This window comes from Prorops nasuta, unplaced genomic scaffold (assembly GCF_024137725.1).
Source record: "Prorops nasuta isolate Cenicafe-Biocafe unplaced genomic scaffold, Cenicafe_Pnas_1.2 PNAS00027, whole genome shotgun sequence".
NCBI lineage: Eukaryota > Metazoa > Arthropoda > Insecta > Hymenoptera > Bethylidae > Prorops > Prorops nasuta.
In genome coordinates this window covers 1,762,339-1,787,395 of record NW_027116824.1, presented here as the reverse complement: position 1 = coordinate 1,787,395, position 25,057 = coordinate 1,762,339, and the positions used below count along the sequence as shown (strand labels likewise).

Sequence of the window (25,057 nt, the reverse complement as noted above, 5' to 3'; positions counted from 1 at the left end):
AGGCTATCTTCGTATTGTCACGTATTTACATAGTATGCGACATTGCATTCACACACTTATACAACAATAGGATTAGATTCCCACAATCGGATCGCTCGGACCAAGTGATACAGACGGATGAAATATTTTCCTTACACTTCATCACGTACCTTCTATACTTTCAATGAATCGATAAGGTGTTAGCAGTACTGCGGGATCTTCTTTTTCAATGCGAAAGTATCTTGGAATGAGTGAATAATTGCTTGTAATGAAATTGCAAGAGAATAAATAATGCTAATTTAGTAAGCAATACGTTTGCAGGCTAAGAATTAATTAAGATAAGAAGCGATAGGATTCTCATAGCTAAAGTGATTACAGTGTTTTCAGAAATTGATATTGCACAGGAAATCTCTGTCTGCACAAGAATTGACCTCGTTTTCAAAACGGAATTATTGTACATGCACGTTGAATCGATCAGGAATGTACATATTGGAAATTTTCCTAAAACGTTACTGCTTCTTGATTGCAGGATCTGGCATCAATTGAGCCTTGCGATGAAAATTCAATCGCGGTTGCATGCGAAAGATACGCTTCTTCGTCGATCATTATAAAAATTACTGTTGAAGGAAAGATAAAATAACAGCTGTGTTTGTTTTTTTTTTCGATCGATCACATTATTGCAGCTTTAATACATAATTATTTACACTAACGCTATTCGAATAATTTAATATGCCGCTTATATACAAATGTATCATAATGCAGTGTCAATAAAGTAATAACAATATTCGCACGGATCCCTACACTTCATCGTAGAGATAAAGCGTTTAATACAACGAGATTGTATAAACCGTTAGAGCTAGGATCTGTTGAAACGATGCAACGCTTTATAATTTTACGCTGACAATTATGGTATAAAAATAATAGCCTCGACTCATCGGTACGAAACACTACCGGATGCATCAGGATTCATTAATCTCGTCACGAATGAATAATATTATACAATCTTAGGACAAAAGCATCTCCCTAAGAGAATCGTGAAGGTAAGATGACGTGTAAGTATTTTGTTTAGATGTCGCGTAAAAATAATAGGCATTAAACTAAAGTATATATATTATATTAACATATAAAATTCTTAATCAGTCCTACTGTTCATTTACGCATGAGTTCAATCACAAAGTTTCACTTTTACATAGCTAAATCACAGGCTCCGTATCCGTGATTGTATTTGAGTCGCTGTTGTAATTAGTATTATAAATAAAATATTGGTTTAAGAGAGGAACTGTGGAGCTCGTACCATAACGGTGTACTATAGCAGTATACCAACGCTTTCTGCAAACACTGGTATAAACTACAATAATTAATGAAGGAATAATCGATTTCTGTTAGGCCCCTTACTCTTTCTTTTTCTACCTGATATGTGTGATTATTTTTAGGATTTTTTTCACATAAACTGATCGAGTACAAAATTAATCACTCGCGCAGAGTGAAAGGAAATAAAAGATTACAATTAAGTTTATAGTTAGGAATGTGCCGCGCGCCGACTTCACGTGACGAGAAATTTATTACAACTAAAATGCTTTCTGTCGCAACCACGTTGTAGCTGGTGTGAACATGATTGAACCGTTAAATGCTTTACTCTAACTAACATTTACTGATAGCTCTGAGCTCTGTAACATGATTAATATCAGATCTCAATAATCGTCTTCATGATTATTATAGCAGTGCTTGAAAAAAGTCTTTGAATATTCAACGTTTCCTGCAATTTCTTCACAGCTATGCTTTTATTTATAAAGCGAATGCAAATTTCTTGTCACTGTTTAGTGATCGTCGGACATAAAGAAATGCTATATATTGGAACAATAAGATTGAACAAGTTAGAAAATCAGGAAAATTGACCAATTTTTGTTTGCACATTTGCAATGAGGAGAAGTGGTAAAAGTTTTCATCCCTCGCTTGAAATTGGATGATAGTCGAGAGAATCACATTCGGCGAGAGCTTCACCATCTCTAAGGGACGAATCATCCGTCAAAAGACTCTCCTGTACCAGACCTGTGGAATCAATGCTATCGTAATAGCACTTTGGTCGTAATTTCATAAAGCTAGTTTTTACTGGATGTGTAGGCGAGCCGAGGATAAATTCTATGCGCGTCGACCCAGTCACGGATGATGTTTCTTGATTCAAAGAATCCGGATAAAGAGACAGATCGTTGTGTGGAAAATTGTCGCTTGCAGTGCACCCAGAAGTCGACAGATCCGTATAAGTCTGAAAGCATAACTTTTTCTTCTTAAAGAGGGACTACTTTAAAATATTTCTGCGCTCAATTCACCTAACAAACCGTTTCTCTCTTTAAACAGTTCAACTGTCATTATCCATAGATTTCTGTCTAAAGACGATGCTTTTGTATATGTATAAGAACTATACAATACAGTGTTGTCATTTAAATAAACGAGAACCATGGATAAGCGAGACCAGCATGTGTGAACACTTTTCTTGCCATATTTCAGATTTATTTAAAAATTATTAGTAGCATGAGTTCCTGCATAGTTTTAGTATCTTTTTCTGTTGTTTCAGAAACAGTGTTCTACGATTTCCGATCAGAAGACTGGGATTAATATTTTGTTATTTACTTTTATTGGTATATCCCTAAAAAAACCAGCTCTACGAAATGGTAAATCTTTCCTTAGTCAGCATGATCTCATCTATCCATGGTTCCAAGTGGTATTCACAAATGACATTTCATATATAATCCTCACTGAAGCTGCATCAAATTTCTCTAAAATCAAGAACTATTTGGAAATAACGAGCTATTCTGGCAAGCATAGCAAACGAAGCTCGATAAAAATATTGAAATCAATGACATTCTCTGTGAAAAAAAAAATTGATGCAAAGCAATGAAGCAAATGTATAATACATATTTGTGTTTTGTGATACTCATCGGTGAAATGACAAAAAAGTAAATGTTACTTATGCATTATTGAGTGCAGGTAGTATTACAAAAAATTCAAACGTTACTGTAATGATTACGTAATTCTTGGAAAACGTGTATGTATACTGTATATACGAAATTATGAAGTTGAGATCATACAGGCGAGGTGAGTATTTATTGTTCTTGTGATCTTTACTTATCATAAATTAACAATGTAATTGTAGATGTTACTACAGCGGGAAGCTGCAGCTACGAGTTATCAAAACTAATTCAGTATAAAGAAGAACAAAAATAGAAAAGGATGATCCGTTGACGTTAACTAAGCAAGAAAATGTTTTAAGAAGCAATGATAGTGAAAGAGAAAAGTATGAAATTACCTACAATTGAGAGGAAAATTGTCGTGTCATTCCTTGTCGGAAGTATAAAAAAAAGCATAAAATATAAGCAACGAAAGCACAAGCGCTGGTGTGATATTAATAGCAAATTATTAGAAATCTTTTCTCACTACAGATGCGTGCAGATGCTGAAGGGTGACAAAATAAATGGTATATATATTGCTTGGTGCACCGAGGGCAATGAAAGGCTAGAGCTCACCACATTCAGATGAAGCATCGAAGCAAATAATAATAAAAGAAGCATAACTTACTAGAAAACCAGCGGACGCGAGAAGGGGCCAGTTTCTTTATTGGGCTGCCGGGTACAGACTCGAGCTCACACTCGCCTGCCTTCCAGATCTGATTTCGGTAGTGGATGATGAGACATTTAATAATTGATGATATAAGAAAGATACCAGTGAAACGCATTCGATTGTTAGAGATTGGATTAGCTGCCAGAGCAACTTACTTAAATTGCAAAAGATTTAGCTGTTAAAGCCATTTAAAGGAAGACGCTTTTTAGAAGATTACTGACATTATGTATGATGATGACGTAATTCTAATCGGCTAACGGTGATCTCAACTGAATAAGGTCAACGATGCAAAAACCGCACGTGAAATGTTGTAGCGTTAAATGGATGAAGAAACGGAATAATAACGTGTGAAAGAAAAGTGAAGAAAGAGAATTTTCCGTGTAGGTGTGTATGTGGGTAGGAAGGAAACTTTGGGAAGAAACGAATGCTGATAAGTCTTTTCGAGCGTGACGAACGATGATTGAATTGTTAGAAGAAAGATTTGTTGTAGCGAGACGTGTGTAGTGTTTTGCTTAGACCGGGCCGTTTGATAACGGTGATCTTAGCCAGTTGCTCCAAAAGAATTGCTTTACGAGTCGTACCTTGCCGTTGTCAGTGTCAACGGTAGATGTTGCGCGAGCCAGACTGTGGGAACGACGAGCAGGAGCTAATGGCCGCCGGGGTAGAGTATGCCCCGGGGATGAGGATGTACCATGATCGCCGGACTCTAACGAGTCCCGTGTACGCGACAATGAAGAGGATTTGTTCAAACAGTCTCGATTGGAATTATTACGCGGCAAAGACTTGTTCAAAGAGTCCCTATTGGTCTCTTTACCGGTACTGCAAACGCTGCTCGCATTGCAATTGCCGCTTTTCGAAAGACTTTTGTTACTCGGAGATTCGCGACTAGAGTCACGCTGTTGTGGTTGCTGTTGCTTCGACGAAGACTTCCCATGGTGACTATCGCGACTAGAATCTCTTGGTAGCCTCAGGATCGATTTAAACGATTCTTTGCTATCGTTTCGACTGTGACCAGGAGGCTTCGGCGCCGTTGGTTTAGCCGCTGCGCCTGGTAATGGTATACGACTAGGGCGCCGGCGTGGTGAAGGCTTCACTTCCATTTGTTGTTGTTGTTGCTGGGAGCGATTATGTTGCTGATGATGATGGTGATGATGATGATCGCGAGCAGATTCCGTACTGCTACCAGGTTCGATGTAATTCTGCTCGCATCTAGGCTGCTCGTTTTCTTCAGTGTCAACATCAATCTCGACTTCCGACGAGACTCTCTGTTGCAACCTTTCTAGAACACGAACGCGTGCTCGTGTACCCTCCAACTCGATATTCCTTTCCTCCAACTGTGGCAAAAACGAATTTAAAATATCTCGCATGGAATAAGATTTTGTGAAAACTACTCGAGTACTTACTTGAAATCTAAGATCGTCGTTTTCCTCGCGCGCTTTATCCAGTCTTTCGGAGAGAGTTTCGGTGCTCTTTTCAACCTCGTTCAATCTCTTCTGAAGGACCTGCGACAATAAAGAGCATACATGTGTAAGTAGGACGAGCTCAGTCGTAACAGACTCACGTCCACTTACCTGATTATGGACGGTAGTGGTTATTAAATGTCGTTGAAGTTCGAGCGGGGACTTTTCTCGAAGAATAGCGGCAATTTTTGTCTTTGAGTCAACATCTTTAACGTTTGCGCTAGCGACGCGACTCGGTGAAATTAGGACGGAATCAAGAGCTCCGAGACGAGCTCTTTTTTCATTAACATTAGCTTCTACGTCGATATCGCGCAGTTCGTAATTTCCTTGGGAGAAATTAGTCGCAATATCGGTCATGACATTTTTCTCGATGGTTCTCGTTCGAAACCGACTCTTGTGGCCTTTGACAGCGTTACTGGCTGGAACGACGGAGGCAAAGGCGGATGATTTGCTCTGAATATTGTTGATACCATGTGGAATTGGTTTCTTTGGCAAAGATTCCTTATCCTTTCCTTCATCGGTGCTTATCGAGGTGGACGCAGCAGGCTGCAACCTCTGCGCGCCTGGACTGAGAATCTCTTGCGAAGCTGGCAAGGGGGACGATTGCCTCGGTATCGAGGGTGTCGACGTAAGAGGTAGAGGTAATGGGAGTGCTGGAGACGAAGGTGAGGCTAGTAACGTTGGTGGTTTAGTTTCTATCGTAGGTACATGATGATACCCAGCACGCAGTCTATCTTCCAATCCAGAACGAATGGTGGACAAGGCAGCCAACTCATTTTGTAGTTCCTGAGCTCTCGCCTTGCTGGATATAGTTTCCGCCTCGAGCTCGGCTACTTTATCCAACAACTGCTCCTTTTCCCTCTGCAGAATCAACAACTGACTATCTTTCCCCTCCTCGCCTGCATCCTCCCTCTCCCTACTCAGTATCTTAACCTGAAAACATGAAAGGCGTTAGAAAAACTCGGTCCCCCGGAAGACGAGAAAAAGAGAAACTGCGACCAACTTTTTTCACAGTCTCCAGAAGGTCCGAGGACGCATCCAGCTCCTCGCTGGTGACGCTCTCCAGTCTACCTTGCAGACACTCGACCTCATCGCGCAGTTTGATGCCTTTACGGTGTATAACGTCCAAAAGGTTCCACAGCTCATCCTCCGCTTCATCGAGGACGATGCTGGGACGAGGGCTGGCCGCCCTAGCTGTGGAAATGATGGCGGCTGAGGTCGTGGCGCTGTCCTTGGAGGACGTTTCGGTGCTGAATCCGGAATCTTGGACAGTGGCGCTGGCGCATTGCTTGGTTTGGCCGCTCTGGGAGTTGCTGCGACTTCTCGGCAACGAGGACGAGGAGGAAGATTCGTTTGCCGCCGAGTCTCGGGCGATGCGTCGTCTGACCTTGCCTGGCTCCCATTCGGCTATTCGCCTTCTGCTCGATGGGCTCGTGGAAAGCGGCAGAGGAATGTGGGAGCTGTGAGCGCAGGATGGTGACATCACGGTTGCGCCCACTGATGCAGATGCAGAAGCTGATGCGGATGCTGATGCAGAAGCGGATGTCGATACCGACGCCGATGTCGCGGCCATCTTGTGCCGGAGGTTTGGGAATGTCTCGATGACGAGGTCCCGAAACTCGAGTAAAGCACCGACCTCATTCTGCAATTCCTGTATTTTTACGAATGGATTTAGTATACGGTGGACTTGTTTAAAGATAATTAAGAAATAAAAGAAAGAATTGTTCTTTGGTGGGATATACCTGTAGGGCGACCAGCGACTTGGCCTGTTCGTTGATCAAGTAATGAAACGGACCTGGACGCAAAGGCATACAGTCCATACCAGAGCTATCGCTGCCTCCTGCGCTAGCTGCATTCGAAGCACCTTCCGTCGATCCACCGCTATTGCCGCCGCACTGAAAACATTTTCAAACGTTATTATCTCTTTTCTTTCTCTCTTTCTCATTCTCATTCTGTCTTTCTCCCTCTCTCTCTCTCTCTCTCTCTTTGTACACAAAATAACGCTACGAGTCTACTGATGAGATAGGGGAGGATGCTCATGTTTGTTTGTTTTTTTGAAAGAACTCTCGTTAACCTTGGGGGGGTTCAACACTGAGGCGATCGCCCATGTATGCACAATAAAGAACCAGCGTTAAATCGTTGTTAGAGCAGCAGAATGACGACTCTAGATGACCGTGAAATCGTCTTGAAAAATCCAGACTTATCTCTCTATAATTTCTCGAGAGATTAGAAACTTTATTCGTGTATCCAAGTTATTCATGCGTGCAATTTAAAATTAACACATTAACGCATAACTCTCCTCTCAAAAGTAGGACTACAAACGACTTTCCATTCCAATCGATTTTCTAAGAAGCGACTTGTACATGTACACATGTCGCGTGTTGTAAGTTTCTTGCCGTGTTTGGTAAACAAAGCCAAAAGGAGGAGCAGAAAATAACCAAATCAATTCATGGAATTCACAGAGTTTTCTTGGAACCTAAAGCAGTGCGATGAAGTCTGTATACACGAAACTTTACAAATGTTTGATCAATATTCTAATTTGCCGAGTTTCAATATTGACCTACATTGTTCTCATCTTTTTTATACTCGTGTGTATATAACATTCATACAGACACAGTATTACGTGCTTTCTTATCGTCATGCTAACGTTACCAGCAATGTTTTATGAATCGCAAAACAGCGATCACTTTTATTTTTCATATTTAATCCGAAGAATAGCTTTCAATATAATGCATGTACCACTCTGCATCGTACAAAGAGACGTATAATGTGTCTGTACCACTCGGTGCTACTTTTACTCGTTACCTTTGAAATTTCGACGCTTCGTCGAATCGATTAATATTACTTCGATAAACTCTAGCTTTCTACCGTTAACAAAAACTTTCAAATACATGCACTGAGTTGTGCTTACAAATCGGTACATATTTCCCCTCGAACCAATAATCCTTCATATTCTTCCAGTTAAGGAATATTAATTGATAAAATTCGCTGAATCGATCGTTGGTTAAGAACGACTCTTAAATGCGAGGCGATTTTCTTAGTACGCGATTTTTTGTTTGGCGCGCTGCGAGCAAAGCAAAGAGAGCTAATTTCTCCAATGATTTGTAGAGCGCAGCAAAGTACGTGGTTTTTATTCGCACTAATGTAACACGGCCTTACACGTATATATAAATACACGTATAATTTAATTGGAGCAGAGGGCGTTGATTTTAGAGGTTAGAAAAATCGAGAAAAAGAGTCAAATTTGCGCGGGCTTTTTTCAACAGTCATTTATATAGAGCGTGTCAATTTGAAAACATACCACTCTCCATATTCCATTCCATACAGTAAATACGGAAATTGATCTTAACACGTTGATTTTATTTCCAACGGTGACACTTTTTAAGCTAGCTTTCTGTCGAGTTATATGAGTCTTCTAGGAAGGGTGGAAAGAGTCAATGAAATTTTAAGTGGAAAAGATTAAAACATCGAGGGTGGTACACATTTTTAAATATACACATTGTACATATAACAAGATGCGGAAATGATGCTGCACCCATTAGGCGGTTCATGATTGGTCGTGCGCATTTTATGTAATACAAACATTACAAACGAATAACAGCTTACAGAAAAGCCACTTTGCGATGGATGCGACGTTGCCGGGGTGAGGAAACGTTGGAAATACCTAGCGAAGCGTGTCATCATGCATCCGCTTCCGCGGGAGACCCAATTGTTATTTTTTCATTTTTTTTCAGCCTGTTTATTGTTTTTCCTTTGATACCTCTTCCTCCCAACGTCCTAATTCTTACGGCCCCCTTTACCCTTCCTGTTATGCTTGACGAATGGCGACTTTAGAAGATGTGAGAGAGCACCGTGAAAACAAACAGAAATGTATAATACTATATACATGAGAAAAAAGAATGCTTTCTGAAAATATATAATGCTTCTTGCGAGTTTCTCCAGCGTGAAATGCCGGCCCAAGGTTTCTTATTATATGTGCTCGGCCACTGGAAGTTATCGATGAAAACCTACAAGCTGCCGCTAATAAACATTACGAATAATTACCTATGTTGGATTGCTGATAAGTTGAGTCTCACAACGCTAAGCTTTGTTTCCGAAGAATAAAAATGATGGAGGAATGTCTGAATTTTTCAACTGTATTTTTCGAATAAAAAACTTGACATGCACAGGTCGTTGAAGCAAGCTTCAACTCTCTCTCTCTCTCTCTCTCTCTTTCTCTGTCAGTGTCTCGAGTGAGAGAGCAGAGCCAGTAGTATGAAAGGTATACACGAACACATGAATCTACAAATACATACAAGTCTTGAATGACTCATCATTGAATGTAATCAACGCTCTCAAGGGGTATGGTGTGTACATGCATGAAGGATACGGGAGCACAGTATACACGACTTGTTGTAATCAAGTTGATGAGCCTACCACATGATGAACCAGAATTAAGAAGACTCTTTAGGGCAGCAATAAAAACTAAAATAGGATTTGGTAGGTGTAATAAAAACTCAGCAGGCATCGATTGAATTTATTTCGTCATTTCCGCCAAGTTTTGAGTGCACGAGGTCCGCGCTAAATGAATGTAAAGTAAGCAAATGGAGTGTCTGGCGATACCGTTACTAACAATTTTTAACGCGGTTACCACGCAAGCTTACTCGTCCTAACTTTCCTCTCGAGTAAAACAGTTATACGTTTCTTATATCCTTCAATTGTAGTAATTTTAGTCCAATTAACTGGAAAGCTGAATTTATAGTAATCGTGCTTCCATCCTCCTTTAAACGTACTGTCATTTGATTATAACGATGGAGCAGATTTTCATTTTCATTTTCGTCACTCATGCTTATCAGCGAAAAAGGTATTTTATCGCTTGGCACAACCTTCTGTCACGCAGTATACTAGGAATCAATGTATATGTATGTGGTGTGTGTTTCCACAAGATACGATTGCGTATTGGTGAGAAGGAAAGTTTACCTAAAAGGAAAGTATTCGTACGATCGACTGATAATGGGTGGTGCGGATATGATGGTTGTGATATCAACGGAAGAAGCTGAAACTGCCAAAGTAGTAAAACTTACCGTATAAGCGTAAGGTGTGCAAGAAGGCACGAAAAACTCTCTACTCATAATAAATTGTAGCCCAAAGCTCCAAAAAAATCCAGCTGACGGATTTTGGCCGAGTGTCAAAACGCCGGTAGCGCCATCTTGAATTTGTCCCAAGTCAGGTCAGTCAAGCTGTCACGAGGAAGAATTTTCTCTAATATTTGGTAGTAGTGGTAGTAATATAAAATACTACAGGAGACAAAAAGCACCTATCGCATTATCATGATTTTCACAGCCATGTAACGATCGATAGTGTATTATATGATAATGGAAAAAGCGTTCAATCGTAGAAAAGCCCAGATTTAAGCAGAATTGGGAATGGCATGCATGGCAAGCACTCCCTGTCAAATCACTAAACAAGCCATTGTCGTGCTCTTCGTGGTCGTACAATGCTCTTTACATTGAATAGAGCGAGCAATCCGATCCATGGAATGCTCGTACACTTCGTTTAATTCCATTTGTCCATTTGATGCACGCTTAAAACTGAAACATACTCCAATCTTGATCAATTTACACCACCAACTGATATTGACGATTCACCATTCGAATAGTATTATAATATTTCACTAAACACTACGCCATTTTCGTTTCGTTTCGTTTCGTCTCGTTACGTTACAGTGTTCTTGAGTCATTCACTTCACAAGCAAAAGCACCATTCGTAACCATTAGCAGGCAAGTAGGCTCATACACACACAGACAGACAGGCAGGACAGACGCACGGACAGACAGACAGCTCTCCTCGCTTCCCCCGACCATCATGTTCAATCAAAAACATGAAAAACGTGAAACATAGTAGATCTACGCGCACGCGCAAGCGCAATATGAGAAGCAGCGCTACTCTATATTTGCACATAAACAAATGAATCTTTTTCCCTATTTTACCGACTACCGTTTATCATGATTTCTACTCGCCGCCCGGCGCGCTAAGAAATTGTTTTTTACGGCGCGTGACTTACATAATTTATTTTACAATTTGTCAAATACCCTTCTCTGTTAATTGAACAACTATCATACGATAATGGGCAAGAGCAAGAAGTTTGATACTGATACGCCTAGTAAATATGTTAATTTACTGTAAATTTATTAAAAAATTTACTCGGGTAAGCAAACATTTTTTTACATTTTTAAAAATTTATTTATGTATGATTTATGCAGTACAATTGCACATGCCTATACCTATACTACAACAAATAATTCAAATCTCTCTTTTTTGTTTTTGTTTTCCATTCCTTTTATATCGTGATTTCTCTCCCAAATCGCTAATATTCTCCATCCTGATATTCATGGGATGATTCATTTATAAAATAAGATACAGTCTTTAGTAAATTATAAGTCTCGCTTTAGATTTTTAGTATAAAAATTTAAAAAAAGCCTGACTATAAAAATTGTATCCCTACCCATGAAAATACATCACAATTACAGCAACACGCACAAAATTTGGAAACGTCTGTAGCTCGCAAACAAATCTTTTATTAGATTAGATAATATATCTGGAAAAAGCAAATTTAGAGTGGATTTAGAATCATGTCTACAGCACTGACGATGAGAATTTTAAAGTATAAATTTTCACGCATCGAGTTATTAAATTTGTATCGATGTGGATCGAGTTTAAGGTTAATATTACGTTAAAATTGTTTAATTGATCAGAATTGGTCAAAAAGTAGATTGGATTAAATTTATTGAATATTTTTCAGTCATGAAAATGTGACGTACGATCTAGTCGTTGTGGGAGGTGGTATCGTTGGATGCGCCACTGCCCGAGAAATGCTTTTGAGGCATCCTGATTTAAAAATTGCAATTGTTGAAAAGGAAAATGCTTTAGCTAAACATCAGACCGGCCACAACAGCGGTGTGGTACATGCTGGAATATACTACAAGCCTGGTAGTGTGAAGGTAATAATTTAATTTATGATTATATTTCTAATGAAAATAGTTTTTTCCTTTTTTGCTTACTTTAATAGTACATTAAAGTAAAGCTAAATTACCTAGTGTATAAGTAATTTTTTATTCAACAGTGAATAATTGCAGGCCAAACTTTGCGTAGAAGGTCTCAAAATGTCGTATGACTATTTCTGTGAAAATGATATACCTCATAAAAAAGTAGGAAAGTTGATCGTTGCGAAAAATGTACAACAATTATCAAAATTACATGACTTGTTCGCCAGAGGATTAAAGAATAATGTTCCAGAACTAGAACTTGTTGAAAAGGAATCTATAACAAAATATGAGCCAAAATGTCAAGTAAATGGATCTCATTTCTTTGGCTTTAACAAATAGACTAATTTCTAATTAAATAAAATATTTTCCTTTAGGGAGAAAAAGCAGTTTGGTCACCATGGACAGGAATTGTTGATTGGGCTCTTGTATGCCGTCATTTTGCACATGATTTTGTTAAAATGGGAGGACAGATTTATTTAAATTTTGAAGTAATTGGTTTTGCTGAGGGGATCGAATCAACTGGAATAAATGAGCTGCCACCTATTCTTGTTCAGTCTAAACACAAGGTTTACAACAAACTTCTTTAATTCCAATTTGCAAAAGACAAATAGAGGGTGCAGAAACTATTGCAAAAATCATTTTCAGACCTTAAATGCAAAGTATGTGCTTACATGTGCTGGGTTGCATTCAGATCGTTTGGCAGTTATGACAGGATGTGATCTCAGCCCACGAATAGTGCCATTCCGTGGAGAGTATCTTCTTCTACAAGATAATAAACGACATCTTTGCACAACTAATATTTACCCAGTACCAGATCCTAGATTTCCATTTCTAGGTGTTCATTTTACTCCTAGAATGACTGGAGATATATGGCTTGGCCCTAATGCTGTTCTGGCATTTGCCAGAGAAGGCTACAAGTAAAGTATTATTTAAAAAAAAAATAATTAATTGAGAGAAAAAAAGTAATAGCACTAATGCCCAATAATTACATTGACAATGATGTCAGATGGACAGATGTGAATATAAAGGATTGTATAGAGATGGCTAAATTTCCTGGACTATATAAACTGTGCCTTAAATATTGTATACCTGGAACGATCGAAGTTATAAAATCGTTATTCCCTTCTCTCGTAGTTAGAGATCTTCGCAAATATATTCCTGAAATCACGTCCAAAGATATTAGAAGGTCAGTGGTTTCTTTGACAGCCATAAGTATAGTTAAAATACAATAATAAGTAAACTAATTAATTCTGAAACACACACAGAGGTCCTGCTGGCGTCAGAGCACAAGCGCTGGACAATAACGGAAATCTTGTGGATGATTTTATCTTTGATAATGGTCAAGGAGCCATTGGCAAGAGAGTTATACATTGTCGAAATGCTCCATCTCCAGCTGCTACAAGTAGTATGGCAATAGCAAAGCATATTGCTGATAAACTGGAAAATGACTTTAAATTTTAAGAAAAGTAAAAAATAATTTTCTATAACTGAAAATTTTTTTATATTCTTGATAAAATGGCATATATAAAGATTTATTACAAAAGAAATATACGTATATATACATATATAAGCACTTGCCTTATAACAAACGTGTTTTTATACAATCTTATAATTAATATTTTATTTATTAAGGACACAAGTTATGTTTGATACAAACTCTTTCGTACAAAAAGCTTCTTGAAATTGTCCCTAATTTGCTTTCCTTAAAAATAGTATTGGCACAATTGATGTTAAGCAAGTAAAAAGTTCCCAAATCCCTTTTAAATAATTCTGCATCCATTTGATGATATTAAAATACGCGATAACGGATAGTCCCAAATTATAGTCAAGTGGAATCCCATGTTGGACAGCACAACAATGTACTCACTCAATGCAAACAGTGAATATACTGCAATTACAGATCTATTTTTTATTACAATAAATTTTTTTATGTGATCATTCATATTTTGTATATACTTACCAAATGGCTCACAATATTTATTATGTCTGTAAAAAAAATATACTGCAGCCAAAATAGCTCCTACATTACACATCATTAGCCTCCATTTCCATTTCAAAGATTTAATTTCTGATATATCCTTTGTACTGTTGCGACAATTAGATAAAAGATAGTAAAGGATAAACATATGAATAAATGAAGTAAGTAAAAATGTTATAAATGATAATTTATGAAATGCTGGAACAAAAAATTGGATCTTACTTTCTATTCTTTTTCAATTTTCTAGAAGTGTTTAAAAGATTTTTAATAATGTAAGTATTTTTATTTACCATAGCTTTCGTTTGATGTCCAAAAACTTAGTGTTACAAGAGATATATTTTCTAAAGCATAAGTCAGCAAAACAATCCGACTAATAAATTGGGCCCATTGATAGACATGTTCTCTGTAATAACGAAAATTGAATAGTAGAATACTGCTTCTCATAATCGCTTGTACAGCTATAGCAAACTTCCAAACATCCTTCTGTGGTTTATAATGTCCAATAGCTGCTGATACTGATGGTAAAAAATTATATACCTAAGTTTAAGAAAAGATTCTTATATTTGAACAATTTTAAGTTTTATATTTACTTATATGATATTTTATATAATTTAATGTACCTTACAATGTGTTGAATTGGAGTGTTCAAAATTATAAATTATTGACCAAACAATACAGAATAAGAAAGCTGTAAAGGGTAAACTGACAGTGCATAGTGCTACCTTTGAAAAAGGTAACACAAGCCGTACTTTAGTCATGTCTTCGCCCACAAGTGGGATATATTCTGATCCCATACGTTGCTTACTCATATTATAATTAAAATTTTAAAATCTTTTTGACTTGAACTTTAGTGTTTCATGATATACATTGATAACGATATTAAACACACTAGTAAAATTCATCCTATCTAATTAAATAGATATCGTTTATTTTTTATTTTAACACCGGCTTCTTTCTGAGTGCATGTAGAGGTTAAGCCTAACCAGAAAGCCCTCTTTAGCTTGTTACGTCACAGCAGCTGATTTATGATGACTCGAACAAATTCTATACAATCGGTTTTGCCTGCTGTTGATATATGATTCTATTCGAATAAAATATTATATAATGAATAATAACTCATGATTTGACATTTCTACACGAAGACTGTTAACGTTAATGAATAATATTATAAGATATTATAAAGTTATAAAATAGGCTGAATTGAGTTACGAAAAATTGTTGTGACTGTGTGCGAGGACGGATGTTTATTTTAATTTTCATTTACAGAAATGCATACTTACTATTGCTGTGTATAGACTGCACTCTGCAGAGTGGAGAGTACAACTATTGTCTTGCGATGTTATATACATGTACAAAATATTTTCATCTCGCGTTTTTGTATTGTATAAACAGCGCACTGATATATTTAATTAGTAAATGCTTCATAAAATTTAAATTCTAAAAATCTTCGTCTGCTGGGATTATTAACAAAATTATTAATAATTTTACATTGTTTATATTGCAGGAAAGGGCATGGAATATTTACATTTTGATATCATCTAAATTATATTTTTGAAAGCAAGAGAGAGAGGGAAAGATGAAAACTGGTTGTTATTTCTACGTCGTCTTGTTCATCTAGATATTCAAATGATCTGGAAAAAAAATAAATAAAAATACTAGCAGATAGCAGACGAACTGGAAAAGAGTTGAAAGGATACGAGAAAATCTTGTTTCGGTTTAAAATAAGTTTAATTCAATTGTTGGTATTCAAGAGAGGTATAAGCATAAAACGTCTTCAGTTTTGACGATGACCAATGATGACTAACTGAGCGCAGGAAGTATCGGCCTTGCACATCGCACTGGTGCTTACAATGTTTCCGGCTTAACCTGCAGTATCTCGCGTCAGTTTGATCGAAAAAGACTGGATTATTTGCTATCCTGATAGTAGCAATAAACAACCAAAGCTAAGTCAGTCGTAAAATTATACGATTAATCATGAAAATTTAGCTATATAATAGTACAGAAAATGCAGTTTGCGTGCCCGTGGCAACTCAGTAATTATAGATTCTTATCAAGAAAATAGAATTTTGGTTAGGCTTTCTGGTATAAATAAATATGTATGTTAATTACAATATTTCTAAGCAATCTATGCTTGTATTCTGCTGTCTCAGAGTAAGATGTAATTGGCAGAACTGGCAGGGAAATGCGGCAAGTGGCAGATGCAGAATGATCAGAATCCAAATCCTCCGAGTTTTGTGGCTTGCGCAGTTCTGTTCACCGCCTCGTCCAATGTCAATTGAGTATTTTTTCCAGAGATGAGAAAAGGATCTGCTCTGCTAGCTGACCGATGATGAGAGGATGAGAATCGAAGCATATACATTGATAGTTTTAGGTGTTAACACGAATAATTTCTTTGATACTTAGACCGAGTTTTTCTCCTCTTTCTTTCTCGTTTCTTGAAAGATGTCATTGTGCTCTAGTGGAGGGTGCTTCGCAGTGTCAATTTGCTTGTTATTTTCTCCAGTGATTCTAGTCAATTCGACTTATCCTAGTCCGTGGTGAGATCCGTCAATCGACACGTGTTAGTGTGTAGTAGAAGCGCGCGCGTGCGTGCGTCAACGTAGTACGTGTATTTTCATCTCTTCTTTACCGCCAGGAAGTAAGTTCAACAAGTCTATTGCTACAACTTATTAATAATACTGTACTACCTATATTTTATTACTATAATTACAATTGTTATTCTTTTTCCGCTGTCGATGTTAGAATAATCGTTCAGTAAGTAAGATAACATACGCGGAAGGAGAAAATATGTGAATAGGCAAAGAAGAGAATTTTTTTTCCCCAGTGCCAGAAATGATATGGCGGGGAGTTACATCGATCGGCTGTAAAGGGCCAACAGTATCTATAACGAGGGACCGGCACTTAAATTAAGCCTAATTTCAATTTCCAGGTTGAATACGGCCGGTACAATTAATGAAATGGTCGTAGCGTCTTCCGCTTTGTTTATATGCGGCGATAAATAACGTGTCCAACGCTCGGAGAAAAGAGCTTGCGCAATGTTGATGGTAGGACTGCACGCGTCTTCGTATACTACTACATATAATCTAGATATATATAGATGCTTATTAGCTAACAGGATAAACTTTGATACTGGGGAGGGATATCCTCCATCAGAGAGAAAATATTTCCTTATTTCTTTTTCTGTTGCTCGTAGAGAAGCAGAGCTTTACCGAGAGGTGAGATTATTAAACATTAATTTCAGTTTTCATAGAATCGAGTAAATTGAAGTATGGAGAAACGATTGGAAACGTACAGTTGAAAATGAAGAAGAAGGGAAAGATATAGGAGGGTGGAGAAGTAGTATGGGTAAGGAATAAGGAAGGAGATGGTAAGTAGTAAGTCGTAAGAGGATGGGAAAGAGAAGAGAAGAGGTAAAATGTGCGATGAGCTGGGTTTGGGGTCGGGCAGGGGAGCGAAGAATGAGAGGAAGGGATGGGAGGGGTAGAAAGAGACGTAAAGATCGACCCGCACTCGACTATTCTGTATACGCTCTTTCGAACTCGCTAGTCGAGCAAGTTTTACCAAATGTATAAAGCGCCATGTGACTTTAGCTAGTCTGGTCTATCATTATTCCTTTTCGTGCACGCATAATTTTTTTATAACACGCGTCACAGCGAGGGCTTTTCATGTTATTCGATCAAACGTTCGAGTGCGTCGTCGTTGCTTCGCCGCGCCAAAATTAACACCCTATCGTCCTTCGACCAATCGTCAGATTTCTATCGAAAGTTTCTCGATCGATCACTTTACGCCAGGAATCATTCGTCAAAGGTAAGTATCAATGCGAGAATAATTTTTTCTCCTGGTATCCTCAAAACTCAGCCGATTCTCTCTTCAAGCTGTCTTTCATTCCTCTTGAGCTTCACTCTTGCGTTTCCACTGCTGCTTTTCTATCCGAGTATTTTTTATCTTCTCTTTTATAAGGCAGAACGTCGCGCATGTGTATGTGTGTTTTGTTTTGAACAATACCCCTGTGAGATATATCATCCAGGAAGTGTAGGTGGGAAATGTATAGTCTGCAAACCCACTGCTTCTTTCACGGATCAGTCGTAAGCCCCTCAATTACTATCTATATAACGCGTCGGCGTTGGTCCTACAAAAAAAAGTCGAGGGATGAGAAAAATAGAGTTAAGAAGAAAGGGAAGACATCAATAAAAAAATTATGTAGGATAAAGAGATAATAAAAAAAAAGACTAGACCAGGGGTTAATTAATAAGTATCCAGATGATGTAAAAATTGAATTAATCTCAGAATTGTGTAAAACTTAGTATCGTTAAATGTTTTTCGTACACATTAGGAACATACCGAGGTATATACTCAGGAGATTCTAGGTATCCATCGAGGAGATTTGTGCTATCTGGGAAATAATTCACGTTATTTCATCTTGAAGCCTCCACGGTGCTCTCTATGAAGCAAAAGATGTGTTTATTTCAGGATATTTTTCTAATGACTCTGCGGCCGATTTGTGAGAGTTACAGTTACGTTTTCATATAAATAGACTTCTGGATGCTAACGTATCGAGTGCCATGCAGCGTGTGACATCAATGCCAGCCGTATGATAATTAATTTGTAAAAAGTGGATGGTTTGTTTAAAAAATTGGAAAAATTAAATAATTGAGGATAAGATGAAAAATGAACGTGCGGAAGAGGGCAAAAGTAGGTGGTTCTAGCGAGTAGAGCTGGATGCGTCTCGTTTTCGAGTCTCGCGTCGCGGCATATACGCACGTACCTATATCGCAAAGAGCCATACGTGAGCGAAATCGCGAACGTTCTAATAATAACCGGTCTCTTACCTATATGGACGTACGATTTTAATTCAAGCAAAAGCAAGCTCGTTCCGTCCTTTGGCTATCCTGGGGTCAGTGATCATTTTTCTGGAAATACGAATAATAGTGCTATACTTATGCCATACCCATATCCATCAAATCACTAAAACAGGCAAGGACCAAACTTTGCTTACCTTTGGGCAATTGTAAATTACAGCAAGATCAGTTTTCCTCCTTTATTTTCTCTTCTTGTTCTCCTTCCACGATGACAGTGCTATATACTTGTGCCATATCCACGTCCACCAAATCACTAAAACCGAAGTGAATCAAATTTTGCTTACCTTTGGAAAATTGTAAATTATATCAAGATTAATTTTTCTCCTTTACTTTCTCTGCTCGTTCTCTTTCCACGATTATAGTGCTATATACTTGTGCCATATTTATGCCCATCTAATTACTAAAAAGGAATAAGAGAATCAAACTTTGCTAATCTATGGACAATTGTACATAATATCATAATTGGTTCTTCACCTTTATTTTCTCCTCTCTACTATCTAGGAGAACTACTCAAGATGTATGGACTGATTTTGGAAAACATGTCCGAGTTCATCAGGCAGGTTTACGGAGAGGATCGATGGGAAGAGATCCGACGGCAGGCATCCGTCGAGCAGCCAAGTTTCAGCGTTCACCAAGTCTACCCCGAGAATCTTATTCCCAGGCTGGCCAAGAAAGCGATCCAGGTGAAGCAAAGCTTCTATTATTTAGGCCTCATAGAATTTCCAGTGTACCTAAAATCCATCAAAACTGTTTACTCCAGGTGCTAGGCGTAACGGAACGGGATTTCTTTGATCAAATGGGCGTTCACTTTGTCGGATTCGTTGGACAATACGGATACGACAGAGTTTTATCAGTTTTGGGGAGACACGTAAGAGACTTTCTCAACGGTTTGGACAACTTGCACGAGTATCTGAAATTTTCTTATCCACGAATGAGAGCACCTTCCTTTATATGCGAGAACGAAACGCGTCAAGGTAAAGTTCAGACGTGATAATATCAAATGTGGTATTGGAATTTAGATTAAAATTAATATCTATCTGACTGTCTGATTATTGGAGAACGTCAATATGGACTGGATGGAGTATAAACGAGAAGAAAGAGAAAAAGGAGGAGAGGTCGCCAACTCTTACTGTAGCGCGCGTATATTTTCATCGCGAGAGTCCGAACGTTTAACATTTATCTTACATTCGCGTGTCTTCCGACTCTTGACCAACTCACTGAATCTTCTCGTCAGGAACATGTCCATTTTTTACGTCATCCAATAATCGTCGGTGTACAATTATTATATAATAATGATATTGATAATAAAGCTAATTGAAGAAAAACAATTTGAAAGGGGTAATAGACTCTAGAAATTCAAAGATGTTTATTTCTCTTTCTTTTATAGATTAAATGAGTTATTTTTTATGCTTGTTTTAAACACAATCTGATTAAAAAATTAAGTTGTCACTGTTTTAACAATAATATTTTAGCCATTAAAGTATCAGAGAGATGACTTATTGACTCAGTTTATCTTGAAGCAATCTTTTTTAAACAATATAGCTGTTTTTGAATGTAATTTTATTTTATCCACGTTTGCTTTCTGGAATAATAAAAAACACGCGTTAATGCAACAATTTTCATTATTGCTTTATCCGTTTGTTAACAACTAAAAAGACGTTGACTTTTTTGTCATAAAAGGCGCTTTTTTCCGAAAAATGTCATATTTTTAATGCTTTTACGTCAACATGTTGATAATAAGTTTAAATTTAATATCTACTTTTATTTTATATTCCAGGCAAATTATGTAGGAAAAATATCTTAAATAGTTTTGATAATAGCGTTCCAGTATAACGCTTATCTCACTAGATTTGTTGGTATTTTTAAATGAAAAAATAAGTTTCTCTTTACTGATACAGACAGTTAAAAATACTTTATATCAGAAACGTGATTGATTTTATAATTTGTTAAAAGAAAATTTCTGACAATGATTTTTTTTAAGCATCCGGAGTGTGTATCACCCCCCCCTCCCTAAGGAAGTAACTTTTCAACCAACTAACCTACAGTATTATTTTTAGGCCTAACTCTTCATTACAGAAGTAAAAGACGCGGTTTCGTTTATTATACGATGGGCCAGATACGAGAAGTGGCTCGTCACTTTTATCACAAAGAGTTGAAAATTGAATTGGTGCGCGAGGAGGTGCTTTTTGACACGGTTCACGTCACCTTTCAACTCACATTCGATAATCGAGCTTTCACGCTAGCTTCGCTCGCTATGACACGCGAAGAAAAACACCTGCCTATAGGTGCCTCTGTTTTATTCGAGATTTTCCCATTCTGCATTGTTTTCGGGTAAGAGTACAGCTTGCAAATCGATCCTCCAACCGTTATCATTCTTTGCGTTTCCACTTTTAAGGTCTGACATGATTGTACGAAGCATCGGGAACTCCTTAATGGTCATCTTGCCAGATCTGGTTGGCAAAAAAATTACACACTGGTTCGATTTGGTCAGACCATTAATCGCATTTAAATTTCACTCTGTAAGTTAAAATTGCATTAATGATCGAGCGATAATCGACTCTGCTGCTTTGATGGTTCTCTTATTTTAGATTTTGAACAGAACGAACAATATATTCGAACTTGTAACGGTAGAGCCTGTACTTACGGAACGCCCAGCGGATCGTCAGAGGCACGAAATTGTGATGAGCGATGAGTTGGGTGCAGTAGACGAAAAAACTTTAAGATTGAAAGGTATCTGTGGTACCCACGACAAACTCGCATTTGTCGTCGTAATTATTGTTGTTCTATAGTTGATGTTATTCCTCGTCCTCAGGCCAAATGATATATATGGATAACTGGAAAATGATGATGTATTTGGGAACACCAGTGATGCCTGATTTGAACGCTCTCATAGCGACTGGTCTTTACATAAACGATCTTTCCATGCACGATTTCAGCAGGTAATCTAAAAATCAATAACATCATTAATCCTTTCATAAATTCGATCAATAATCAATTGAATGTCTCGATAAAAAACAAATGAAAACAATCAAAGAGATTTGATGTTGGCCGGGACTCAGCAGTCTGTCGAATTAAAATTGGCACTGGACCAGGAGCAGTTGAAAAGTAAAAAGTTGGAGGAGTCAATGAGAAAATTGGACGAGGAAATGAAACGCACCGACGAGCTTCTTTATCAGATGATACCGAAACAGGTGGCGGATCGTTTGAGAAATGGCGAAAGTCCCATAGACACTTGTGAAGTATGACACTGTTCAAGCGACGTAAAATATATCTAAATACACAGAGCAATTTTGCAGATGTTCGACAGCGTTTCTATCCTCTTCTCGGATGTAGTGAAGTTTACGGAGATCTGCAGTAGAATCACCCCAATGGAGGTCGTATCTATGCTAAACGCGATGTATTCCTTGTTCGATACGTTGACAGAACGAAATCGCGTGTACAAGGTATTCTTAGGTATTCGAAATTTAGGTTATTGTTTTGTTTCGATCTTCTTTCCGTTTGTTGAGTAACAGCAAAGATATAATCATAAAAAGTATTCCACGTTTACGATGTGCAAGGTCGAGACGATAGGGGACGCCTACATGGTGGTTTCCGGTGCACCAGTCAAGGAGAACGATCATGCCGATCGTGTTTGTGACATGGCCCTCGACATGGTAGAAGCAATAACGGATCTTAAGGATCGATCGACAGGTATATTTACACACCGAAAAATGAAGAACGATAGATAAGAATTGTACGTGTTGCTCAACAGGGCAGCATCTGCAGATTCGAGTTGGCGTTCACAGTGGTGCTGTAGTCGCCGGAATCGTCGGCTTAAAAATGCCGCGATATTGTTTATTCGGAGATTCGGTGAATACAGCATCAAGAATGGAAGCTACTAGCCAAGCGATGCAGATTCATATATCACATTCCACACGAGAGTTGTTATCGTTGAGCTACAAAGTTAAGGAACGCGGAGAGATCGACATCAAGGGAAAAGGTACGCTGTTCTATCAGTTTGTTTACTCGATTTTATTTACCTCTCTCTCTCTCTCTCTCTCTCTCTCTCTTTCTGTCTCTTGCTTTTATTTATTATTATGCTTTTTCACCCCTTACCTTTTTCTCGCTCGCTCAATCTTTCATATTCTGTCCCCTTCCTTCTCTCCCCACTCTATTTAGGTACTATGAAAACGTATTGGCTAGAAAAAAGAGAATACCGTTCGTTCTCGACTCGAGGCATTACGATACAGGAACCCCATCAGTGGCACACGAGAAGCACGGAGAAGAGAAATTCATCCACGAATGAGTCGATAAACGCAGCTTTGGAAAAGCCAAACTTTGCGGAATCGTCGTCGAGGAGAGAGTCAAAGATTTCTTCCCCCACTCCGCTAGGCTCGTGTGGCTTCCTCAATGATGAGCGGAGAATCTATTCGCCAATCACGTTTCAGGACGTCGCTAGACGGTCCGTAGCGAATTCGCCGACGAAAAGCAATTGTGATATTAGAGGTTAGTAGACGATCAATTTGTCATGTATGAATTTTAGTGATGGTAACGCAACTGTCTGATCTTCCCCAACGCAGAGTTACGGTCAAACTCGGTAGGTGCAGTTTCTCTCAGGAATCCGACGGACATGTTCAGTTTATTACTGAGCGACACTGAAGAACATTTCAGACAGCACAGGAACAGTCTATCCATACGTAACGAGAGCCAATCGGCAAAAATTCATGCAAAACCGGAGCTAAAAGTGAGCGCTGGCAGCAATGCTTCGTCGTCCGACGATTCCCAAAATGGTGTTAATGCAGCATGTTCCCTCGAGATAGCAACGGTTCACTCGAAAATCCCAGATGTCGCGCAAGCGAAAAATCCACTGGACCGATTCCCACCGACTCACAGCGATCTTGGCAATTCGCAAATCTTATCACGCCACGACCAGTGCTGTCCAGGATTCTCTATACAGAAGTCTGGCAAAACTCGACATCACAATAATGCTTGCGCTCTATCCTAAAGGGTATTGTAAACGTTGTTTGCCATTTGCAAATCAACCATAGTTTCATCCGGGAGAGGAAGATTGAAGATTTAGGTAGAATTATGGATGAAGTGTCTGGATCTCTTGTGAAATAATGCAGCTTCATGAAAAATGCGCTCGACTTGTTTTCACTTCCGCTTACAATTAACTCGCGAAACGAGATGCTGAAAACACTTGTCGGAACTACTCACCAATTAAAATGCATTGTACGCGCAGTAAACGGATGATTACATTACGCGTCTAATACTTTATATGTAAACTGTACAATAATAATAATGATAATAAAGTTGTTGTAATAAAGAAATGGATCTTTAAATTATTCATGATATATTCTATTCTACTTTTCTTTTCTTATTTTCAGTTTGATATTGTTGCGAGCGCAATGGTACGATTCTGTCAACGAGTAGAATTTCAGTCGTTGAGCTTTTCTCGAAGTGTCAAGCGTATGTATAGATAACGCGCACGATGGAACAATATAGCTTCTTATCTTGAAAAATGTTTGGTTTCTGAGCCAGGAGACTCTATTGTATACGTTTATTCTCTCTCTCTCTCTCTCTCTCTCTCTCTCTCTCTCTCTCTCTCTCTCTCTCTTTCTCTCTATTTCTCTCTATTTCTCTCTCACTCCTTGTATAGAAAAGTAGATAATCTGATTTTAAGCCGACCGGTGGGAGACACTGGTCCTTCTCGCGCAAGTTGAATTGCACCTCGCAATCGTTACGCGATAACCGTGTACTGTTTGATTTTAGTACGCTTCGCGTGAACAAGCAAATTAAAAATTGCCCTTATAAGACGAAGAATGAAACTCCGAAGTTTCAGCTTGCCTAACAAAAGCTGACATTTTCTATAGAACGTATTTATATATCAAGGCGAGAAGAATCATGTTCCAGGTTACGTAATAATTCCATCCAATCTATAAGGGCGGGCGATACGAAGTATAATTGTGCTATTGGCACTTCGCATGTATAATCGTGGATAGTGGATGAAAGGATCGGGTTGCAAGGGTGAGAGAGGACAGGGGAAGAGAGGTTAAGAAAAAGACGAGGAAGCGAAGAGGATGCATCTTCTTCATTGGGACTGTCGCAAGATTGGACGGTCGAAGATTGTTATTTGCCGACAGTAATAAATAATAAAGGAGA

At 38.3% G+C, this 25,057-nt stretch overlaps 4 protein-coding genes and 1 long non-coding RNA gene across 14 annotated transcripts; 2 read left to right on the top strand and 3 right to left on the bottom strand.

The window, feature by feature from the left end:
* Positions 1–631: 631 nt before the first annotated feature.
* jvl (javelin-like) lies at positions 632–10,822 on the bottom strand. Of its 6 annotated transcripts, none has more exons than XM_066742118.1 (10): positions 10,351–10,820; positions 10,118–10,273; positions 6,797–6,949; positions 6,058–6,705; positions 5,166–5,987; positions 4,998–5,096; positions 4,176–4,928; positions 3,553–3,640; positions 2,090–2,242; positions 632–2,028 (listed from the first exon to the last, which is right to left on the bottom strand). In XM_066742118.1, exons 2-10 carry the CDS (start codon positions 10,163–10,165, stop codon positions 1,922–1,924), a joined length of 2,871 nt encoding a protein of 956 aa, XP_066598215.1. In that variant the 5' UTR covers positions 10,166–10,273; positions 10,351–10,820; the 3' UTR covers positions 632–1,921. The 6 variants fall into 6 exon arrangements, 5 of the variants coding, with proteins under 5 accessions (XP_066598215.1, XP_066598216.1, XP_066598218.1 ...); XM_066742119.1 differs by having other exon boundaries at positions 10,542–10,820; XM_066742121.1 differs by having other exon boundaries at positions 632–2,260; positions 3,569–3,640; positions 4,113–4,928; ... (1 more) ...; positions 5,773–5,987; positions 10,118–10,822.
* Positions 10,823–11,112: 290 nt separating this feature from the next.
* On the top strand, positions 11,113–13,540 carry L2HGDH (L-2-hydroxyglutarate dehydrogenase). The gene is made up of 8 exons (XM_066742127.1): positions 11,113–11,241; positions 11,564–11,754; positions 11,836–12,034; positions 12,170–12,382; positions 12,454–12,645; positions 12,725–12,996; positions 13,086–13,265; positions 13,345–13,540. The coding sequence occupies exons 2-8, from the start codon at positions 11,666–11,668 to the stop codon at positions 13,538–13,540; spliced, it is 1,341 nt and encodes a 446-aa protein (XP_066598224.1). The 5' UTR covers positions 11,113–11,241; positions 11,564–11,665.
* Positions 13,541–13,830: 290 nt separating this feature from the next.
* Positions 13,831–15,345, bottom strand: LOC136782599 (post-GPI attachment to proteins factor 2-like). 2 transcript variants are annotated; one of them, XM_066742129.1, is made up of 4 exons: positions 14,678–15,342; positions 14,348–14,594; positions 14,040–14,255; positions 13,831–13,967 (listed from the first exon to the last, which is right to left on the bottom strand). In XM_066742129.1, the coding sequence occupies exons 1-4, from the start codon at positions 14,864–14,866 to the stop codon at positions 13,840–13,842; spliced, it is 780 nt and encodes a 259-aa protein (XP_066598226.1). In that variant the 5' UTR covers positions 14,867–15,342; the 3' UTR covers positions 13,831–13,839. The 2 variants fall into 2 exon arrangements, with proteins under 2 accessions (XP_066598226.1, XP_066598227.1); XM_066742130.1 differs by having other exon boundaries at positions 13,875–13,981; positions 14,678–15,345.
* A 434-nt stretch (positions 15,346–15,779) lies between these two features.
* On the top strand, positions 15,780–24,202 carry Gyc88E (Guanylyl cyclase at 88E). Of its 3 annotated transcripts, none has more exons than XM_066741860.1 (13): positions 15,780–16,695; positions 19,418–19,599; positions 19,677–19,890; positions 20,974–21,247; positions 21,312–21,435; positions 21,505–21,646; positions 21,729–21,855; positions 21,951–22,155; positions 22,213–22,359; positions 22,450–22,606; positions 22,668–22,895; positions 23,075–23,401; positions 23,476–24,202. In XM_066741860.1, exons 2-13 carry the CDS (start codon positions 19,432–19,434, stop codon positions 23,898–23,900), a joined length of 2,538 nt encoding a protein of 845 aa, XP_066597957.1. In that variant the 5' UTR covers positions 15,780–16,695; positions 19,418–19,431; the 3' UTR covers positions 23,901–24,202. The 3 variants fall into 3 exon arrangements, with proteins under 3 accessions (XP_066597957.1, XP_066597958.1, XP_066597956.1); XM_066741861.1 differs by having other exon boundaries at positions 15,780–17,864; positions 22,474–22,606; XM_066741859.1 differs by having other exon boundaries at positions 15,780–17,864.
* On the bottom strand, positions 17,861–19,522 carry LOC136782432 (uncharacterized). Of its 2 annotated transcripts, XR_010824124.1 has the most exons (6): positions 19,391–19,522; positions 19,247–19,316; positions 19,054–19,169; positions 18,887–18,967; positions 18,399–18,498; positions 17,861–18,186 (listed from the first exon to the last, which is right to left on the bottom strand). It is a non-coding gene; the product is annotated as an uncharacterized lncRNA (long non-coding RNA). The 2 variants fall into 2 exon arrangements; XR_010824125.1 differs by lacking the exon at positions 18,399–18,498.
* Positions 24,203–25,057: the final 855 nt, after the last annotated feature.

What these genes read in the sequence shown, in the direction of transcription:
- LOC136782599 (XM_066742129.1), bottom strand. Translation starts at nt 14,866, where the DNA reads ATGAGTAAGCAACGTATGGGATCAGAATATATCCCACTTGTGGGCGAA. An exon ending in GACATCAAACGAAAGCTATG is followed by an intron (nt 14,256 to 14,347) that starts GTAAATAAAAAT and finishes TTTTTGTTCCAG; the next exon opens with CATTTCATAAATTATCATTT. An exon ending in TAAATATTGTGAGCCATTTG is followed by an intron (nt 13,968 to 14,039) that starts GTAAGTATATAC and finishes CTGTAATTGCAG; the next exon opens with TATATTCACTGTTTGCATTG.
- Gyc88E (XM_066741860.1), top strand. Translation starts at nt 19,432, where the DNA reads ATGTATGGACTGATTTTGGAAAACATGTCCGAGTTCATCAGGCAGGTT. An exon ending in AACGAAATCGCGTGTACAAG is followed by an intron (nt 22,360 to 22,449) that starts GTATTCTTAGGT and finishes AATCATAAAAAG; the next exon opens with TATTCCACGTTTACGATGTG. An exon ending in GATCGACATCAAGGGAAAAG is followed by an intron (nt 22,896 to 23,074) that starts GTACGCTGTTCT and finishes CACTCTATTTAG; the next exon opens with GTACTATGAAAACGTATTGG.
- jvl (XM_066742121.1), bottom strand. Translation starts at nt 10,165, where the DNA reads ATGAGTAGAGAGTTTTTCGTGCCTTCTTGCACACCTTACGCTTATACG. An exon ending in GAAGATAGACTGCGTGCTGG is followed by an intron (nt 5,662 to 5,772) that starts GTATCATCATGT and finishes CTCGATACCGAG; the next exon opens with GCAATCGTCCCCCTTGCCAG. An exon ending in CACCGTTATCAAACGGCCCG is followed by an intron (nt 3,641 to 4,112) that starts GTCTAAGCAAAA and finishes TACCGAAATCAG; the next exon opens with ATCTGGAAGGCAGGCGAGTG.
- L2HGDH (XM_066742127.1), top strand. Translation starts at nt 11,666, where the DNA reads ATGTCTACAGCACTGACGATGAGAATTTTAAAGTATAAATTTTCACGC. An exon ending in AATATGAGCCAAAATGTCAA is followed by an intron (nt 12,383 to 12,453) that starts GTAAATGGATCT and finishes ATTTTCCTTTAG; the next exon opens with GGAGAAAAAGCAGTTTGGTC. An exon ending in TTTGCCAGAGAAGGCTACAA is followed by an intron (nt 12,997 to 13,085) that starts GTAAAGTATTAT and finishes CAATGATGTCAG; the next exon opens with ATGGACAGATGTGAATATAA.